The 19,779-nt window shown below is 44.1% G+C and overlaps 1 protein-coding gene across 1 annotated transcript in view; it reads left to right on the plus strand.

Moving 5' to 3' along the window:
* The window catches only part of ARID1B (AT-rich interaction domain 1B), a 312,324-nt gene that overhangs the window by 204,037 nt on the left and 88,508 nt on the right, over nucleotides 1-19,779 (plus strand). The window contains 1 exon segment of the mRNA XM_026044358.1: nucleotides 11,446-11,689. Within this exon segment, the coding sequence (XP_025900143.1) occupies nucleotides 11,446-11,689 (244 nt within the window).

Raw genomic sequence — 19,779 nt, forward strand, 5'->3', positions numbered from 1 at the left:
GACGGGATGCAGGGAGCGACGGGAGCAGGTCCTGCCCACGCGCCCGCCCGCGCAGGGGAAGCATCAACATCCAGGACGCGCTGTACTTTCCCGAGTGGAGAAGCGCCGTCTTTATTTTTGAGTTTGTGAAATTGAGGAGGAGCTCTCACACTTAACTGAACCTGGGAGCAGCCCATAGAAAAGCAAGTGCCTGCAGCGCTAATAATGAGAACTGACAAGGCAATCCTGCTGTGTTTATTTATGACCTTCTGCCTTTGTTAGCTCTTGTGAGAAATTCCTTTCTAACCATAACAATATTGCTGGAGTTTGGCACTGTGCTGAGAAAGCCTACGGAGCCCTGAGGCCCGCTAGCTGGCAGCGCTACAGCTCCTAACAGATTGGCCTGATTGCTGAAATTTCTACATGTATTTTTTTCTTTTTCTTTTTTTTTTCTCTCCTTTATTTACTTCTTTACTTAATTCATGTTTGGCTGTTTGCTCCTGTGCTGCAGTTGTTTATTCTGACAGGCGCCCTTCAGAATGGTGTCTGTCCTCAGCCGGTCCCAACCTACTAATTCACTATTTCCCCCTTTTGTGGTGGTCTCTCTTATGAATAACTCAGAAAATGCAATGAGGTGGGTTTTGCTATTTCTTCACAGAAATGTAGGTAGTGTTTTCGAAAAGAAAGGTGGTCAGCCAGTGTAGAAGTTAACCTTTTCAGTTAATTAATCACTTCAGTTTGGAGGACTACAAAGGGGGCCAGGACAAATGTTCCTAGGCAATAACCCCACTTAAGCAGCAATGACCTTTAAAGACACATAGGAAAACTTTCCTCTGGCTGCAAAACGTCTTGTCCTCTCAAACTGGACTTCTTCAGACCCCAGTGGCTCTTCCCGCAGCTTTCAACCACACACAGCACCCCAAGGGTGCTGCTCCCTGCTCCCTCAGTCTATGTGATGTAGCTCAGACACAGATTTGAATGTTCAGCAACAGGTAGGGCCTCACCTGAAGCTCTTGGAGGGCCGAGTGTCTCTTCAGTGATCCCCTCTGTCCGACAAGGAGGCTCCTGTTTTATAAGGCTCCATGGGCTCTCCACCAAGCCTGGTCTGGGCATCGGTAGCCATCTCCGTGCCAGTTACAGGTGCTTTGCGCTAAACCTCCTGCCTGTGCTTTCTTGGAAAATTTTCAGAACATGTTTATTAGCATTACGTTGCATTTGTAGTTCAGGGTAATCCTAAATTCCTCCACTCAAGCCAAAAAAAAATTTGGAGAGAACAAGCTTACAGGATGCTTTATCGAGGAGATCTTGGGACTCCCTGTGTTGCATGTGATAAAAAGAATAAGCTGCCACTTTCAAGCATGCTGAGGCACTCAGAAATTCAGGAAGAGTTGGCTTTCACAATTTACCACAAAAGCCTTTCCTTTTGATTCTAATCTACTAATTAAAGAACAACAGTAAGTGGTATATAGATTTTTTTCGGTAGATTGCATAGTCTGTATGGTTTAACGGTTTTGTAGTAACTTTCACTTTTTCCCTCATTTGTTGGATTCCAAGAGCCTATCTGAATGATGAACCTGTTGTATAAAGATTAGCTAAATGCATTCAAAGATTGGGACAACTGTGTCTTTATCTTAGCCTCAAGACTAATACACATCTTCTTCCAACCCCAACAGCAAAATTTGGGAACTGTGGCTGGGCAGCACCCTTAGGAGTAGCAGGGAGCGTTTTGGCCTTTCAGGATTTTTTCTTAAAGTTTAATTGAAGGAAACGCTGCAAGTTACCCTATTTACTAATGTAATCAAGATATTATTTTAAAAGAAATCAGGGACTGAGACCCTTGTGGGATTTCAGAAGCGTTTTGAAATTTATGCAGAAGTTTCTGTGATATTTAAGTTTTACACAGGTCTTTTATAACTGCGACATCCCAAAATACTGTGTTCCCTTGGAGCTGAAATATTTTACAAAACAGTATGCTCAAGCAAGATGGAATTACTGGGAGAGGAGGTATGAACTACGGAAGTCGGGGTGATGAGGGAATTGGGTGCTAGCTAGCACATGACAGAAAAGATCCCAAAGTTGGCTTTCCGCTTTTTTACTGCCTTGGATTTCATTTCCCATTCTTTCCGCAGGTCACTTAGCAATGTGAAAGCTAGGAGGGGCTGAGGGAACAGCTCTGGAAGCACAACCATTTGATTTTGCTGCAGTGCCCCATAAACCTCAGCGGGGAGCAGGCGGTTTGTGCCCGCGTGGGAGTGCGAGGCAAGGCGGGATTCAAAGGATCGCGGTCCCTCTTCACTTCTCCTCACTGCCTGTTGAGCCACGGGAGTCAGGTTAGGGCCAGAAAAACAAGGAAGAACCCAAGAGTGAGGAAGATCAGGGATTCCTGCATGGCGACAACAGAGCGAGTCTGGAGCGGAGCAGAATTCACTCGTTCCTGCGCGGCCGCATCACTTAACACTACGTGTAAGGGTGACAGTTGTGTTAAGTAGGACTTTATTAATTGATTGTGTTCTCTGAGGAACGTCTCCATGAAAAGGAGGCCTTCCTCATATTTCCTTCTTTCTTTGGCACATGTGTTTTTCTCCTGTTTTTAGCGTAGGATTTGGGAGTGAGAGTTGGAAGGTTACTGGAGCACCTGCGTTTTCGAAACTTCAGGTGTGTCAGTGGCTTATTCGCCCTCTCGCTGAATCGTGGTGTTTGGTTACACAGTGTTGGAAGGGAGGGAGGGAGGACAGGGGCACCGTGTGATGCGTTAGCAATCCCTGAGCTAGTGAAAATGTACATTTTGCAGATCCTCATTCTCTTGCTAGCCTGCTGGGACGTCTGCTTTATCAAACTGTGGCTCCCAGGAAGGGCATTAACATGCTGCGAAAGGCAAGTGTTGTCGATGAAGAGCATGTAAATCTCAGGGGTATAGATGTAGGTTAATCAGCTGTTTCAGGCCCTTATCGTGGTCCACATATGGCTTTGGGGTGTCAGAACAGCTTGCTTGTTATCAGCTTGCCTAATTTACTGTGGGACAGAAAGATCAGCTTCCAGTCATCGGTGATCAATCAGTCGCTTCATCAGCCTTTGCTATTTTCCGTTCTCACAACTGCCAGCTCCAAACAAACGATATTGCAAGTCCAAACTTTTCCTGCCGTCGTGGCCAATGCCTCTTGAATGCAGCAGGGTGAGCTGAGACACGCGCATGTGGGAAGACGTCTCACGCTTGCAGAAGAGCTGAGCTCAGGCTCAGGGCTCAGCTTAGCTCTGCTACGCTGCGTGGGCTTGGCCATCGTGTTTGAAGGGCTTCTCCTGCCCGAGCTGCCCTCTGGAGCAGGATCACCCTGCTGCATCCCTGTGGAAACTGGGAAGGAAGAGGGTGGTCTGCAAAATAATTGCGAAAAGGCTGAGGAGATTCTGCTTAAAGTGTCTTTTCCATCATTCAGCTTCCTTTCATCTCACCCTGCCAGTTTAGTGTGCCTGCTCCCAGGGGGAGAGATAAGTCTCCATGGTCTAAGAAATGGCTACAATCCAATGACGTGCCAAAGGAGGAGGTTTTTCTGTCTTACCTTGTTGTTCTTCATATGAAAATAAGTTTAAAAGAAGGGATCTGACATTTGTGTCTAAGACTGACACTAGGGAAACTGGAATGAGAAGTAGCATGCATGCGAGCTAAGTTTTATTAGCTTGCTTTTGTGCAAGCACAACTTTTTCATCCTGAACTTAGGGGCAATTTGTTGTTTTTTCATTGTTTTGGTTCTTTTAAATGTTGATAATTTATTTGCTGTAGCCACAAAAATCGTTGGCTGAGAATATTTCTTTGTTACGATACTAAAGAAACAAATGGCTCCTAAGGGTTTGTGTCTTTTTGGTTTTAAACTTTATTTCCACAATATCTACGTGCTAAGCATTCGCCTTTGGAGATTTAACAGTGAAGTTCGTACCTTGAGAGATGCGCTGTTATTGTTTTCCTGTTCCGGAGATTTACTGTTTACTTTCAGCATAAAAAGTATTGTTGTCAGGCAAGCTCTGTGCCTTACCTGTTTATAGTCCTTGTTAGGCTTTGGCAGTTTGCTTCGATAGCACACGGGTCATTAGTATTTATCGTTTCATACTTGGGAGTCGATGTTTGTAAAGTATCAACTTTTTTTTTATGCCATTAGGAGATTTCTTGATGCAGCTGCAGACCTCAGGAGTCCCCTTCCCATTAACCGTCAAAGAATTACAGAGCACATAATGACTGGTACTGAGTACGCTCAGGGAGGTGAGCGGGTGTCTGGGTTTTCCTCCAGTTCCTTGAAGCTGCAGCGTTGGTTGGAAATTTCTGATTACCTTAAGTTGTTTTTGCCACAAAGCTCTTGTCTGGACAAGCAAATAAGATCTCCTCGTGGATCAGGGTAAGCACGGAAGTGTGACTGTGTCCATCTTAGCAGCTTCTTCTAATCTCGCCTGTGACAGATGCTGGCATATCACGTTCTGTTTAGATTGCTCTATGGGGTAGTTCATCAATTTGTATCATTTTTGATTTGCAGGAATTGCAAGCAGTCTTACTCCATTCCAAGAAAAGGACAGAAATTATCAATATGTAATTTGACAAAATGCAGACACAATTTTTCATTGCTTTCATACACAGAGATGTGCTAGGATAAATTCTAGAAAATTTATGTATGTTTTTAAACCTCAGGATGTAGCAACTTGTACGATGTGCTCCAAGTCCCTTTACAGAGAGGCATTTCTGTTTGCTCTAGTCGGGTCTAGCTCTTCTTAGTCACATGTTTCAGATTTGGAAATTTTAAAAAATAGAATAAAACTGTTTTACAAACACAGATCCCTTGCCCTTTATTAAGCAAATGTACCAGCAAGGGATTCTTCCCATTGAACAAACTGGGAGTTGAATGCTGAAGTGAGATGGCAAATTCAGGAGAACAAAGCAGTGCTCCTGGTCCTCCTGATAATCCAGCCTCAGCAGGTCGATGTTCACGTCCAGCGAAAGCAGGAGCCTGCGTGGATGTGTCCCCAGAGAGGAGACCCATCCGTCCCATCCCACACAGCCCGTCCTCCCCGTCCACCGATGCTGAACGGCAGAACCTCCGCTGTAAGAACAACCCCTAGTTGCTCCTCAGCTGCTTCAGGGTCACACATCTCACTGGAAGGACCTTTTTCCCGCTACATCAGAATTGCTCAGAACTCCATTTTTGCACTGTTTTTGTGCAGCTAACGAGATTAAGTGAGGGAAAGGAAGTTGAATTTTGTATGTAATTTCTTAAAGACCAATTGAAAATTTGGAAGTTAGAGCACTGCTGCTGTATTATTTGATTATGTTTTTACTTAAGTTACTTAAGTAAGCAGAGGACTTTGAAGGGAAGGATTTTACATTCTCGGGGGCTTCCCTGCATAACTTCTCTGAGAAAATATTTGGTGCTGGTAGGAGTCTTGACAGCACAGCTGAGTAGCTGGGTTATTTTAGGAAGCACGCGAGCCCCGTGGAATGAAGGAAATGGGTTTCCCTAGGCAGTGGCGCTTCTTTCACACCACTTTGTCACTAAAATTAGTGCAAGAAGCTACCTTTTTGGCCACATACTTCAAATTTCCTTCATTTAGAATATTGCATCAGTAGTTCACTATTGTGTGAGCTACAGTTCACACGGATTACAGTTAAAGCTATAATGCTACTGAAACATGTAGTAAGTGAAATAAGACTGTGAAGTACTATCGAAAAGTATCTGTACCCAAATATTATCTAAGTTAAGGTTTGTCTTACAAGTCAGCTCTCAGTATGAAACAGATCCTCTCTTTGTAATAGCGTTTTCCGAGGGAGAGTTGTGCCTATCATTAAAAATGTAACTTTCCTCCAAGAAAGTGTTTGAAATGGAAATGATCTTGTCTCCTTCTCCTTTAGCACACCTTGAATTAGCAACACGCAGCGAATAGGCCTTGTTTCCTGGCCCCAAATTTATTTTGGTAGAGAGCAGTGGTGACGTAAAAGGCGCTTGGCGAGAAGCCCCACAGGAGCCTAGCTTTAAACAGGTGGCCTGGGGGATGTTCCCGGCGTCCTGTTAAAGAAAGGGCTTTAAAGGATGGGATTTAATGCGCTTTGGTGTCGCTGCTGGCGTGGAGGGAGCACCCGAGCGGGTGGCGCCGTGGGGGCAGTCGGGGCTCTTGTCTCCTTGGGGCAGTCGGGGCTCTTGGCTCCCTCGCATCCGGACAAAGCGAGCGGGGCCTGCGGAGGCCTCGCGTGGAAGGCGCTGTTAGGGGCTGCTTTGTGATGGAAAGCGGTCTTGCAAATATCTCGGAATTTGAACAGAGCTATTGTGGCGTTCCCTTTGTGCGCCCGTGTGTGTTTGTCAGCCAAATCGTTTGTTCAAAGTTAATCTCAATTACAGAGCGTCTTGTTCATAATCCCCCATGGTTCCAAAACAATGGCTGCGTGTATGTGTCTGCTTGAACATATATTTATGTATTTGCATGCAAAATATGCTTGCGTGTATATATAATTTTACTTCTAAAGAAGAGATTAGTGTTGAGGGGATATTTCCTGTAGGAGTCTATCTCTTAAGCCATACTCCCCTCCTCCATCCTAAAAAAAAATACTGCATAAAGGCCTGGCTTGAGCAAGGCAGGCTTTGATCGCACAGTCGGTGGTTGCAGCTCTCCGCACGTTTGGCACCGGGATTCACACTAGAGAAACTGACGGCAGGATGGAGTCAGGGGGTTCAGATTCTTGGAGAGTAGGAGCTTTGGTGTGCCTTTAATTTTAATACCTACAAAATACCTCTGCTTTTCTTCGACTCCCTGGGAATAAAGAAACTGGTAGGCTACGCTGGGGCAGTTTAAATAAATCCCACGTTTGCATGTTGTGCAGAATCCCGCTGAGCGATCCCCAAACGGTGGTAACCTGCTCTGTGAACCTGCTGTGTAATTTAGCACCACGGGACCTTACTGAGCAAGGTGCTCCATATCTCCTAGTCCTGTTCTGCGCTTCTCATTTTCCCTGACTTCCAAGGAGGTGCTCGTCGGTTTCCAGGTGGCATTTAGCAAGGAATACCCTTAGGAATACCTTGTTTGCCTTACATCTGCTGGGACACTCTTTAGCAAAACTGGCGATTGTGTGAAGTGCTTGCAGTGTAAATTCTTGCTCCATGATGAGCATGTTAATCCTGTTGCACTCCGCTTGTAAAATCACTGTGATATTACCAAGTTACTGTTAATCTCATTTGTGTTGTTTATTGGAACCAGGAATATTCCTTGAGTAAGTTACCTTAATATAATATGAGTATTGGTATTTATTTTTTTTTTCCAAGCTTTATTTGTAAGTAACCTCAGTTTTCCTGGCTGTGTGTATGTATGTATAAGCAGGTTGCTTTGTGCTCCGCCTTGCTGGCTGTGTATATCGGTGTGCTGTTTCCAGAGTGGCTCTCCTGTCAGTCTGATAAGATCGTACCACCAGGAAGGCATAACATTATAATCCCGAGCACAATGTGATCCTGGTCGTTTGAGCGCTTGTACTTGTCACAGGGACAAGAATAAAGGTTGTGCATGGGTGCAAGGTGATGGTGGAAGGGAAGATAGTCATAGATAAAACACTTAGCTCAAAGAGATAAATCCTGCACAATGACAGTCTGGTTTGTAATCAAGGTGTTACCTAGAAATAAACTTTGAAAGCTGGTTGGGATGTCCTGAAGGAAGCAGGATGTAAAAGCAACACAGAGAATACAGCATTTTGGCATGGATTTGTGATAGGGAAGGAAAAACAACATATTTTGTCCTTTACTTTTTCCTCAGAAGTAGTACCGCATTTGAAGCATATTCGTACCAGAGATACCACTAATAAGATTATTTTGCAAGAAGCAGATCTGTGTAACAAAAGCTTTCTGGTAACTCTAGACTTGCTACATTTTACACAGAGAAATGAGTGGTTTCCAGATAAAGCCTCTGAAAGGAGGTAAAATTTAAAGCATGCCTTGGGGTATGGGGACTTCAGCCCCTTAAAAGGATCCCTGCAATTACCCAGCCTGCCAACTTTGCAGCAAGATAAATGGAAGCACTGTAGCTTGAAGGTGCCTTGGTTTGAATGAGATGCAGTAAGTAAGGTCTCTCTGTTCTTTACAGGCATCATAGATCTGATAGTACTTATAAAAGAAGAATGGAGCTGGTGCCCTGCTGACTAAATTGTCCTCTAGAGAAGTATTAGTTACAGAGCGTCTTTGTTAACTAGGCTGTATGCTTAAACTGCTGTGAATTTCTCTTATTAGCAGGCTTTTTAATAGCTTTACATATGGACATGCTAAGCAAATGCAAGTGTATCCATATAATTTATGTATAGATTGTGCATGTGCACGATCTATATACAAATGTTTGCAGAACAGAAATTGCACTTGCTTCACTGGTGCAGGAAGAAGCAAGCGTTATAAAACTGATAATAGGAGAAGAGCAAGTTGACTTGTGCTCTTTCTGTCTGGACAGTTCATGTAAAGTTTTTCTTCTTCCCTTCAATTTCCCAATTAGCTTGTGTGGATAAGAGAGGTGTTTCTAAAGCCTTTGTATGCTGAGAGTTTCTCTCTTGCTCCCCTACTCATGCCTTCTGTTTTAGAAGCCTAGGCAAGACCATGAAGTGTATGTTAATAAAAATGAAAAAGTAATTCCCAAACTACCTTGAGCAGAACAGCAGATATTCTGATGTTACTCCTTTTAGCCCACTCATAAAGAAACAAGCCTTATTGTCAGGTTTCTCGCTTGATGCTGAGGAATACTGGGGCTGTGGTAACTTCCTTGGCACATGGGTAGCTTGTGGAGCGCGCACATGCGCTCCGCAGGTTTGGCAGGGAGTCCCCTCCCGCTGGTGCTGCTTGGTGGCGTGGGGCTCCAGGCTCCCGTGTGTCAGGCTGGAGGAGCCTGGAGCGCCCCCGAGGTCTTTATTTATTGGAGCAGGGTGGCGGCGCTCAGTGCTGTAAATAGCCCTGTGGCCACTCGAAAGCTTCCCTCTTTCTTTGCTGCTTTTATGAATGGATGGCATGGGGCTGGGGAGGAAGGAAATCCCGGGAAGGCTGCGCCTGAGGACATGCTGGGACGTGTAGTGTCCATGTCGCTTGCTGCACCCCACGGGGGATTAGCAAAATGAGAAGTCATCGTGCAGCTGGGTGGGAAAAAGGAACCTCGTTCTTGCCCCGCATCCCGCTACAAAGGCACTCGCAACCAAAGAGTCCTGCCGTGATCTCGGAACAACGGCGAATTCCATTTCGGACAGGGCATTCCGGACGGCTGGCAGCATTGCAGGGTTTTGTTATGGCTTTGGCTTATTCTTCAAATACCGTGTCACATGCTGAAACAAACGAAAGCTCCAACCCAAACACTGTTGTAAAATCTGCATTATTCTAAACATAAATCCATGTGTTTTCTATATCTTTCATCTGCTGGGTGCCTATCTATTTCTTTACAGAAAATTTGTGTTCATTTTGAATAGCATCTATTTTGCTATATTCTGTTTTCAGGGTTTTATTATATGCTTTTCAGCAGTGTTTGTTTTATCAGCACTCCATGCAAGCATTTGTTACACATTGTGACAGTAGCGATTTGATCATGTTTAAAAGAATACCATGTTATGCAGGAAAAAGCAGTAATTACTTACCGTTTGTCAAATATATTCCACTCTAAAAATCTTTATCATTATACTATGTTAAACAGCGTTACTTCTTGTTTACATTTTTACAGTTAATAGTTTTTAAAAATTTGTTTACTGCCAGTATCACAATTAAATTCCTGTTTATAGAGATTTGGAAATAAATTCTAACATGAACACAGAGTTGACATGTAGATTGAAGTTTTCAAACTTATTTTTTGTTTTTATTTACCTAGTGAACTATGACTTTGAACATGTTACAAAAACAGAATTCGACAGTAGTGAGAGCTGTAGCTAATATATTGGGGCCTAACTCAGGTTTGTGAGGAAAGTCTGTGAGATCCCACATAGGGGATAACTTGGGCCAGTTGTATTTACTGCACTTTATGCATGAGGAAGAAATAAAATGCAGTAGTCTATGTGACTTTTATGGAGTTTAAACGGTTGATCTTCCTTTCTGTTTTTCTTGGAGGTGCACTAGAGGACTGACCCCATCTTTAAGGCAAGAATAGCTCCTTGTAATGGTTGTAGTCAGCATCAGGCAGCACTGTTGCTCTAAACACACCACTTTGCATTTTGTCCAAGTTTTCGACCTCCTAAGATAACTTCCAAGACCTTTGTTGTGCAAATCAGCAGCAAGTTTATTGCTTTTGGAGCTCTCTGCACGGGCAGGACCAGATGATCCTTGGGCTGCGCACCTGACTAGGCCCCTTGTCCCCAGATGAACCACTTGCATGAGTCAAATAAAATCAGTATCAACCAAAGTAAAATTTTCTGTCATCCCAATTATTTGTACTCCCAAGTGTCAGTTAATGACCTGTTTCATGTGTGAAATAGCTCTGTCCGTCTTATTTGTGCCTTAAATCAGTAATCAAAATAGCGGGATGCTCCTTAGTTTGTGCCTTGCCAGTAGTCATAGATGCGCAGCTGCGTTTGTGCTTTTTGCATCTTTCTGTGATACTTGGAAATTTTTTTGTTTGTCATGTTTACTGAAAATTGGAGGCACCCATTTGTCACAAGTTTTGTTGGTTTATGTCTGACTTTACAACAGTAAAAGAAAAAAAAATACTTTTGCAAATCCAAAGTTCCCGTGTCCCAGTCTAGCTTTGGAGAATGTGCCCATTAAAATACTGCTAGAATTCAGATGAGGGAGAATGTTTTTGATGTGTTAGTTATGAAATGGAGCAACTCTTTCATGGTGCATCCAATGAAACTGGAGATAGACTGTGAACTGGATGCTAGCCAAACTGATATCTGATGGATATCCAGGAGGAGTCTTTCTTACTCTTGTCAAATGGCCAGTGGGACCTTATTGCTGCAGAGAGCAGGGCCTTGGTTTTGTGTCTCTTCTGCAAGGTGAATGAGCTGGATGGGAGTGTTACGAGGACTGTGTATTTTACACCCTTCGTATGTCATTTTGAGGATGGCTTAAAGAGTGAAGTGCATTAGCTGTGATTGTAACTGTAGCAAACCCCAAAATGACATACTATATAAAGGGAAACTGATGTATCATTTTCATTAGTTTTAGTGTGCTCAGGCGGAATTTGTGGGATTAATTTTGAAAGCTTAATCCAGATGGAAAAGGTTAAATGCAGTGTTGAGTGAATTTGGTTCCAATTCATTTGTTGCCCTTGCTTGCTCTTTTTCTCAGAAGAATTAGGGCTTAAGTGGAGAATTGTACATGCGATTCTCACTTCCTGTCATCATTTAGCTCCGTGAACCAACATTAAGGAGAGCCTCCTGGTTATCTGCTGTAATAAGTAAACAAATGGCTCTCATCACCATTCTACCTCTCAAGTCCTATGGCTTGGTGTATCGCTACTTCTTACTACTACTTACATTCCCTTCTTTTGCTCCTCCCACAGGATTTGTCTGGCTCCATTGATGACCTGCCGACTGGAACTGAAGCAACGCTGAGTTCGGCCGTGAGCGCATCCGGGTCCACAAGCAGCCAAGGGGAGCAGAGCAACCCTGCACAGTCGCCGTTCTCGCCTCATGCCTCTCCGCATCTCTCCGGCATTCCTGGAGGGCCGTCGCCTTCTCCCGTCGGCTCCCCTGTTGGAAGCAACCAGTCGAGATCTGGTCCCATTTCTCCAGCAAGTATTCCAGGTAAGCTTGATTCAGAAAATTAAAGCAAACTCAAAGAGGAGACAGAGGTAGAATTGTAAAAATTAAGATGCTGCACTTCAACACGTGTGCTTGATAAATATCTTTATCGTGGGCCAGTTCAAATACTCGCTGTTAAGTGTAGTGTTCAGTTCATGTATCATCTTTATGCCATATATATATATAAATATATATAAATTACTCAGAGAGAAGCCCTCTACTTTTGTTGTCTTTGGCTGTTGGAGCGGTATGATGGTTTAAGATCCATAGCAGGGATTTTCTAACCCTGTATTTTGAAAATGTAATTTGGAACATGAGTGCAAAATTTCTTAAGAAATATTTTTAATACTTGCAAAAATCAGCAAGTTCCTAGGAGTCCACCCCCATCAGCAATGGTTGAAAGGCAGTGGCCTCTTTGCCACTCCCTCTCATGTGCTTCATAGAATGTAACACAAGGTCATTCACTTACATTCAGAAATCTGTTTTAATGATACCCAGAAGAAAAAAAAAGAGCACTTATTAATTCCAGTTACATCCTTACCTTGTTCACATTCCCACCCATCTGGCTTGTCAGGTGCAGGCCACGGGGTTAGGTGGTACTATGCTGTATTTGGTGTTTCAGGTGAATTTATTTCCTTTCAGATGCTTTCAGATTTTTAGATTATTTTCTCACACTTCGAGTACTAGAACTCCTAGTTAACATTACCACAGGAGTAACTTCATTTGCTGGCAAAACCACAGAAAAAACCGCCGCCGAGCTCGGCTGAAAGCAACAAAAAGCCATTGCTGGGGGCGCTGCAAAGCGAATGCGAGCTGAAATTCAGCGAGCGGAGAGGTGTTTGGCGCCCGGCGCGGAGGTGCGCGCGAAGCGCGGTGCCTGTTTGTGCAGGGAGCTCGCCCTGCGCCAGGCCGGGGCGCAGAGACCCGCGGGAGGGAGGCACTGCGGATCCGCAGCCGACACCGGGCACAGGAGCCCCATGCTCTCCTTGCGGGAAGTTGAACAACCCCAAGCGGGAAAACGTCGTGCTTTCCCACAGACTCAACAAATTCTTGCAGTTTTTAGTGGGGACCAAGGGTAATGGCTTTAACGTCTGTTTCTCCATTGAAATTCTGACTTTCCGGAGACCCCTTGGTGTGACTCAGTTTTGAATATCTCCAAGCGCTCATATTCAGGCAAATAAATGGATTGGTGTTTTAGCAGCCTGCTTGCTGAGTAGGGTATGAACACTGTTGTGTGGAAAATAGCTCTCCTGTAACCACGATGGATAAGGATATAAGCAAGCCATTTTGCAGGGAGAAGTAATGTTTATCAACCCATTTGGCGACACCTTTGGGGTGCAAACAGGGAGGGCGGCGGGGCAGCTTTGCGGCCCAGGGTCACCGCGGCGCCTGATCGAGCTGCGGCCCACGGGCGGCGTGGTAGCGCGCTCGAGATGGCGGCCGCACTCAAGATGGCGGCGGCGCTCAAGATGGCCATTGCGGCCGCCATCTTGAGTGCGCTACCGCGCCGCCCATGGGCCGCTTCCTGAGGCCGCATCCCTGCGTTCGGATTGCAGCAGGTTTTAAGCAAGCGTTCAGCAGTGTGGCTTCTCTCCTGCACTAATTTTGCTCGCTGCTATTTTCCTCTCCTTTCTCACCCTACCCTTGTTTGCTCTGACCTCATTCCTCTCCCATTACCTCCCGCGATGTTGTGCCACAGCTTCTCCGTGTGACATAGATTGGCTCTTTCAATCATTCTCTCTCCAGCAAGTCATTGTAAAATGAGCAGCTGTTGTGTTGCTGATAGCTGCGAGTAGGCAAAGCCAAAATGTCGCAGGGGGTGCTTGGTGGGAAGGCCGTTAAAATAAAGGTGTCGCTTTCCCAGGGTTTGCTGGAAGAGAAACGTCCTTTCTCCTGATGCCTCCTTCCCTGCAACAAAATCGACAACTAATTTAACATCAAAAGGGCAGGCAAACAAGCAGCCCCCTATTAAACCTCCCAAATGGCTGATTTCTCCTGCACCTCCTGCTTAAGCTGCTTCCCCAGCCCCCGGCAAATCTGCCGTCCCATATTGCGCCCTGCCTCACGTCGTGAGCTCGTGGCACGGGCAGCGCTGGCATCGGCGCCTCTCGGCCGCAGCGGGCGCTTCCTTCCCGCGCGCCCTGCCATCCTGCACAGGCAGGTCTCGAGGTAAGCAGCACTCGTGCGCCGTCCTCGTCACCCGTGGCGTTACAGGACATATCACGTCGATGAACCCGAAAGAGCCGAGGGAGCCACTTGGTCGTGTTCTCTGCAAAAAGAAGGGATTTTTCCCTTCAAAATGGCATCACCTCGCTTTTGGAGGCACTTCCATTGCACTCCTGGAATCATGCACTTTTCTGCATGGCTTTAGGGATGCAAAACGCTGTTATAAATTTCCTATGAAGTAGGTCCTTATTCTGCTTTGCCAGAAATCCTGACCCCCTTGTTTTGTATCCACCTTCGTAATTAGGGTGCACGTTCTGCCAGAGCATGAGATGTGGCGCCCTGCACTGCTCTAGGTCTTGAACTGTGCTAGTTCAGCCCCAAACCGATAGCGGAAGCTGACACAGCACAACATCAAAATGCGCCGCTGGTGCCTGAAGATTTAGGGGATGGCAATTTCACTCTTTTTTTTCCCCCTCCTGCTCCGACCATTCTGCTTCCAGTTTACTAACAAAGCAAAAATGTAAATAAGCTCAGCTCTCCCCCACCTCCAGGTTTTATCTCACTGGCCAAAGGCTTTTGTCAGCTCTTTCTCCCTTGCGGTGTAAGCAGCAAAAATCTTTAATATTAAGAGTTCGGTGGAAGATTGCTGATAGGCCAGGAATCCCTTAACCCGTGATGGGTGAGCAGATTTTATATGAGTTAATAGATTACATTATTTTTAAACCTCTGCAGCGATTTTTGTGTGTATGGAGGACAGCATTGTGCTCTACTAATACTGATTGGCAAATGCTGTGCTTAGAAATACATAAGAGTTTTTATTTTTAAGAGTTTTTAAGAGTTTTATTTTCCTGCAGATCAGTATTTTGTGTTGTGTTTTTCAACCAAGTTGTTTGTATTTTCTGAACAAGCAAGCTTATTTTCCCAGTGTTAAGCGTCACTGCTTTGCAATTGTTGTCATTACAATTATATTGATGTCTCCTTTCACCAAGGACCTTCAATACAGCTGGAGTTCAAACCTCCTGGAAGAATTCCATGCGTGGATCTTCTCACGGAAGAGCGCTGTTGCTAGTCATCTTAATTCATACTGACAGACAGTCAGCGCCCTCTTCGATTTATTAAAAAGTGGGGAAAAAAGTATCCCACCTGCAGAAGTCTTCAGAATGATCATTACAGGAGGCAGCGTGTGTGTTCCACATGCGGATCCACTCCACTCTCTACAAACTTGGAGGTCTTCCATTGATATATTGATCTGCCAGCTAGCTTAAATTCCTGAACCTGTCAGAATTACACAGATCATTCGAGGCATTAAGGAGCCAAAGAGGAATGAGATGCCCAGAGAGGGCTGTGATGGGAAGTCTTGCTTTGGTATGCGTGGTAGTCAGTGCTTGGGTAGAGCAGAGTGATTTAAACAGTGTGATAAGAAGGAAATGAGTAACACTTATTCCATCATAGTCTAAAAGGAGATTTTAATGTAAAAACTGGAATAGGAGTCATGGTTACTTTCATGCATTATAAAGGGAGAACTGTTTCCAGAAATTGCTGCAATAAGACAAGCTGGTTGGACAGATCTTGTTTTAAACAAGAATTTGGAGAACACTTTTGCTTGCTATTGAACTATTGCATATGCTTGCTCCATTAGCCACCACTATTGGTATGTTACGCTGTTGACTCTTCTCAAACATTATTTGAGAGAGAGAAGGCTACCGTAGGAGAGGGAATTTGTAAAGCTATATGCTTTGCTTAAGTTTCACAGATCTCTTAAAATGCCATTTCAAAACAAGGAAGGGGATTATGTCTTTGTGAAATGGACACAGTCCTCTTGTCTAGAGAGATTATTTTAACACATCTATCAATATTTCTCCCTTGGCTTCTCCGGAGGCAAAAATCTTGCAACAGCTTGTTGCAAGGAAGATGCATGCTGTTTATTGGCAACCAGAGCAGAAAAAACAAAACACAAAATGCCACTGACGTAGCTGTGTTCTTAATGACTGCTGGTACACAAAACATCTATTCAGCAGTTTTGTAAATGTAGAGTGCTTGCAAATGAAATCCTTGAGTGTTGCACGTAGCATGGCTGAAAACACTTCCTTTTGAAAAGTCGGAGCAACATTTTGAGTTTTTCTTTCTTTTTAGGAGATGAGTAAAAATAAGCGAATTGCGGGCACGTGGCTTAAGTCCTAGAGCCTAGAATAGAGAGCATCTGACCTGTGCTACCCGTTACAAATCAGCCCAGCTCGTGGCTGATGAATAAGCTCTTGTCTGAAGTAAGAAATGAAATGAGTAAGTAGTCTGAGTCTGGTTCCTTGAGGAGAGGCTCTGTCGTGTGAGGCAGCATCAAAGCTGTTACCTTCCTTGCAGTCCTGCCAGAGAGAAGAGGGAGGCGGCCTCTCCGTACGTGGTCTTTCCGGGACAAGTACAGGAAAGGAGAGCAGACCAATGTCATCAAAATTCCCATTGCATTTTCCAGGGAACAGAGGGCTTCATCTTCTAGAACCACGAGCCCAATTTTTTTAGCATTGCAAAGTTAAGCTTCAGACAGTAAAATAACAAACCTGGAATATCACAAAAATCGGCATGTCCTGTTATTTTTGTTTCGTTTGTTTTGTTTTTGGCGCGGAAAGGGAAAAATCTTTCTATACTTAATACCTTCATTTATATCATATGGTCATTTTTTTTTAATTGCTGCATAAGACAGTGCTGAAGAACTTTCCCTCCTCCTCAGCTGGACATCCTGCAGGGTCCAGGAGGCATGGCAGAGAGCCCAGCATCCAGCTCCCTACAGACACTTCAAGTAAACCTCTCCCAAAGGACAAATCCATAGCACATATCCCCCTGACTGCAGTGCATCCCATGCCTTGTCTGCCTCCAGGGATTCCTGTCAGGCCTGCTTTTGCCATCAAAGCAGTTGCAAAATGACTAGCTCAGCTGGGCAGCTGCTACTTCACACATAGTTACCTTGCATATAACCAACCTAGCACATTGTTTTGCAAGTTAGATATTTTTATACTGTCATGTTACGGTTTGGCAAGGGAAACCTGGTTTCTCTTTCCTTCGCTCTGTGTGTTGACAAACAGAATGCTCATTTGGATATTGTCATAAATTAAAAGGCTGTGTCACTCCCTCATCCTTTGCAATATTAAGCAGTGATTGATGAGTGACTGGGAGAAGTCTCTCACGTTTCCATCAATATGGTTTTGTGTGACAGACAGTCATTACACCTAGATAAAATATAGCATAAGTGTATTAAGTGGATTGTTTTGCCGTGATAGGGTGGGCTGCTGCAGTTTTTGCCTTTCCAATGGACTATGCTTCGCTGCTACTAGAGGGTTTTGAAGTGGTCCTGATGCTTCACAGTTAGTGTCAGAATTGATGACAAATATTCCCTTTCTTCAAAGAAACAACCTAAGCAAATGCATAAAAGTCTCGAATTTAGGCCAGGTAGAAAATGGACGCTTAGCCCCAGAACATTTCCACTACATCCAGCTAATCTTTCTTTTGTTTCATTAATGTAAAGCGGGATATTCCCTGTCCTTCTTGTAACCAAATTTATGGCAGCTGAACTGTGACTTGAAAGCTTGCAAGAGCCCTTTGGCAGCATCACTCCATAGGTAGGTATGGAGCCCAAGGTGCAAAGTGGATTTTTAGAAGGAACAGCTCTGAGCTATTTCTGTTTGCTCACCAGATAACAGTGGGCTCAAATTATTGTGATGTGTTGATTGATTACAGCCGTTAAGTTTCTTCGTAATCAGTTTCATCACTTATTCTCAATTCACACTTGCACCTTTGATTTTTCTTCCACAACAGGGTGATGTGGGTTGTCGTTGACTAATGAAGAACAGAATTGGTTTCGGCATGAGACAAACGGAATGCCGACACCAATCCCAAAATGCATTAATCTTTAATAATCCACATCTGCATGTTTATAAATGATATAACCAGGGGTTGCTAATGTTGATCCTCCCCCTTCCAAACAGAAACTGACACAGAAGTTCGTATTTGCAAACTACATTAAAGGCAGACGGCAGCGTGTGGTGGATGTGACCTTGCAGAGGGTACTGTATTGATGAAAGTTCTAAGTTGATTAAAAATACATGAAGAATTGCTCAGCTTCTGCACTAGTGTTTCGAGCTTATCATTGTTGGGCAAGATTAAATACGGCATGATAGATCTTGTCTTAAGGAAGATCAGACCCACCAAGTGTTTCTGGAACCTGTTTTTGCCTCTAGGTGCTTTTTATCCTCTCTGCACTCAACTTGCTGTTTCCTCATTGCTTCCCTGAGAGCTGCTGTGTACTGGCTGTGTAATATGCCTTATAATAGAGTAAGAAGCACTACGGATTGTCTCCATGTGCTTATTCTTTTGAAGACAGGATTAATGAAAGTGCAGGCATCCTCCTATAAAATGCCTACTAATGACAGGCAACGGAAGCCAAATAGCTGGAGTAGTGCAAGAAGCAGCAGGTAGGACTAGCAAAATAGTTCATTGCCACATATCAGCAGGGCTGCAATTTCCACTTACTTGCCTGAACTTGAGATAGTCAGGAGGAGTAGGGAAGAATGAAGCTACATTAGTGCTGGTCTTTTGAGTTAATGCCGTTCGATGATGAATTCTAATTCTTAACAGTTCTTATGCATAGCTGGATCAAGGAAAAAGAAATATGGATAAGAAACAGCGAATTTACTTCGTATTTACCCTTGCTTTGGTATTTTGCATGTTTTCACACTGAAAGTGTGGTAAATGAATGTTGATATATGGCTTTTGCTATGTCAAAATTGGGAATTAAGGTTTTTATTAGGTGACAAATGCTAGAAGTGTGTGCCTACTGTATTTGTTGTGCATCTCAGGCTCTTAGGAACCATAGGCAAAATGAAGAACAGGTCAGAGAAAAATCTGTTCTTATAGTTATAACTGCAGTCCTAGAGAATGAGGATGAATAATGGAAAATTCCTTCTTTTGAAACTCGGATTAACTTCCTAAATTGAATTCTTAAGTTTTAAGTTTCAGGTTTGTGATAGTGCAGTTTTAATTTCTGGGAAGAAAGGAGCAAAATACAAAGAGGAAACACTACCCTGTCTTTTGTTAAGAGCATTCAGATATTTAGCACTTGCATCAATTACGACTTTATGTTCTGGTTAATTGACATTTTATAAAGAAATGGAGAATGTTTCTTCTCTAGCTGAAGCATGTGCGTTTTCCATTAACTGACATGTAATGTCATGTCCCAAGTAATTATGAACTGCTAAATCACGCAGCCTTCACAAGCTTTTAGTTCTGCCTAAATATAAGCAAAACTATTATCTTTATGAAAGGCCTGAAAGGACAGAGTGAAAAATGCAGCGTGGCAGCCGGGTTTGGATCTTTCACGACAATACAGAAGTGTGGGTTGGTTTGTTTGGAATAGCTTACACAAATCTAAGGAAATGGAGTTTAGGAAATGTAAAAGCAAGTCAAAGGCCCTGTGGATGTGTGCGAGAACGTGTTGCAAATGCTGCTGTCTCAGCCTCTCCGAAGCCGCCGTATCCCAATTTGCACAGCCCCTCTGGAGGGAGGCAGTGACACCAAGCGCAAACCATGTGGAGGGGCGGTTAAATGAGACTTAAAATAATAAAAAAGAAAAGAAAGGCAAGTCAGTGGCTGAGCTTTGAAGAGGTCTGTCTAGTACGGAGCAGCGAGCGAGCGGAAAAAAAGGAGCAAGCGCCTCGTCTAATCTTCCTCCTGGGGACCCAGGTGGACAAATTGGCAGCCCTGTTCAGAGCCTCCCCCCCAGCCTCCGCCTTTGTACCGCAAGAACTGCTAATCGGATCCATGCTGCTGCAACTGTGGTTAGTTATTAGCAGAATAAAAGCAGATTTCTTCAAAAGAACGGGTTGGGGAAAACGACTATACAAAATTGCAAGGTTGTTAGAATCTTAAATGCACAGCAGTCG

The sequence above is a fragment of the Nothoprocta perdicaria genome, unplaced genomic scaffold (genome assembly GCF_003342845.1).
Source record: "Nothoprocta perdicaria isolate Ctin4 unplaced genomic scaffold, notPer1 scaffold_36, whole genome shotgun sequence".
NCBI classification, from domain to species: domain Eukaryota; kingdom Metazoa; phylum Chordata; class Aves; order Tinamiformes; family Tinamidae; genus Nothoprocta; species Nothoprocta perdicaria.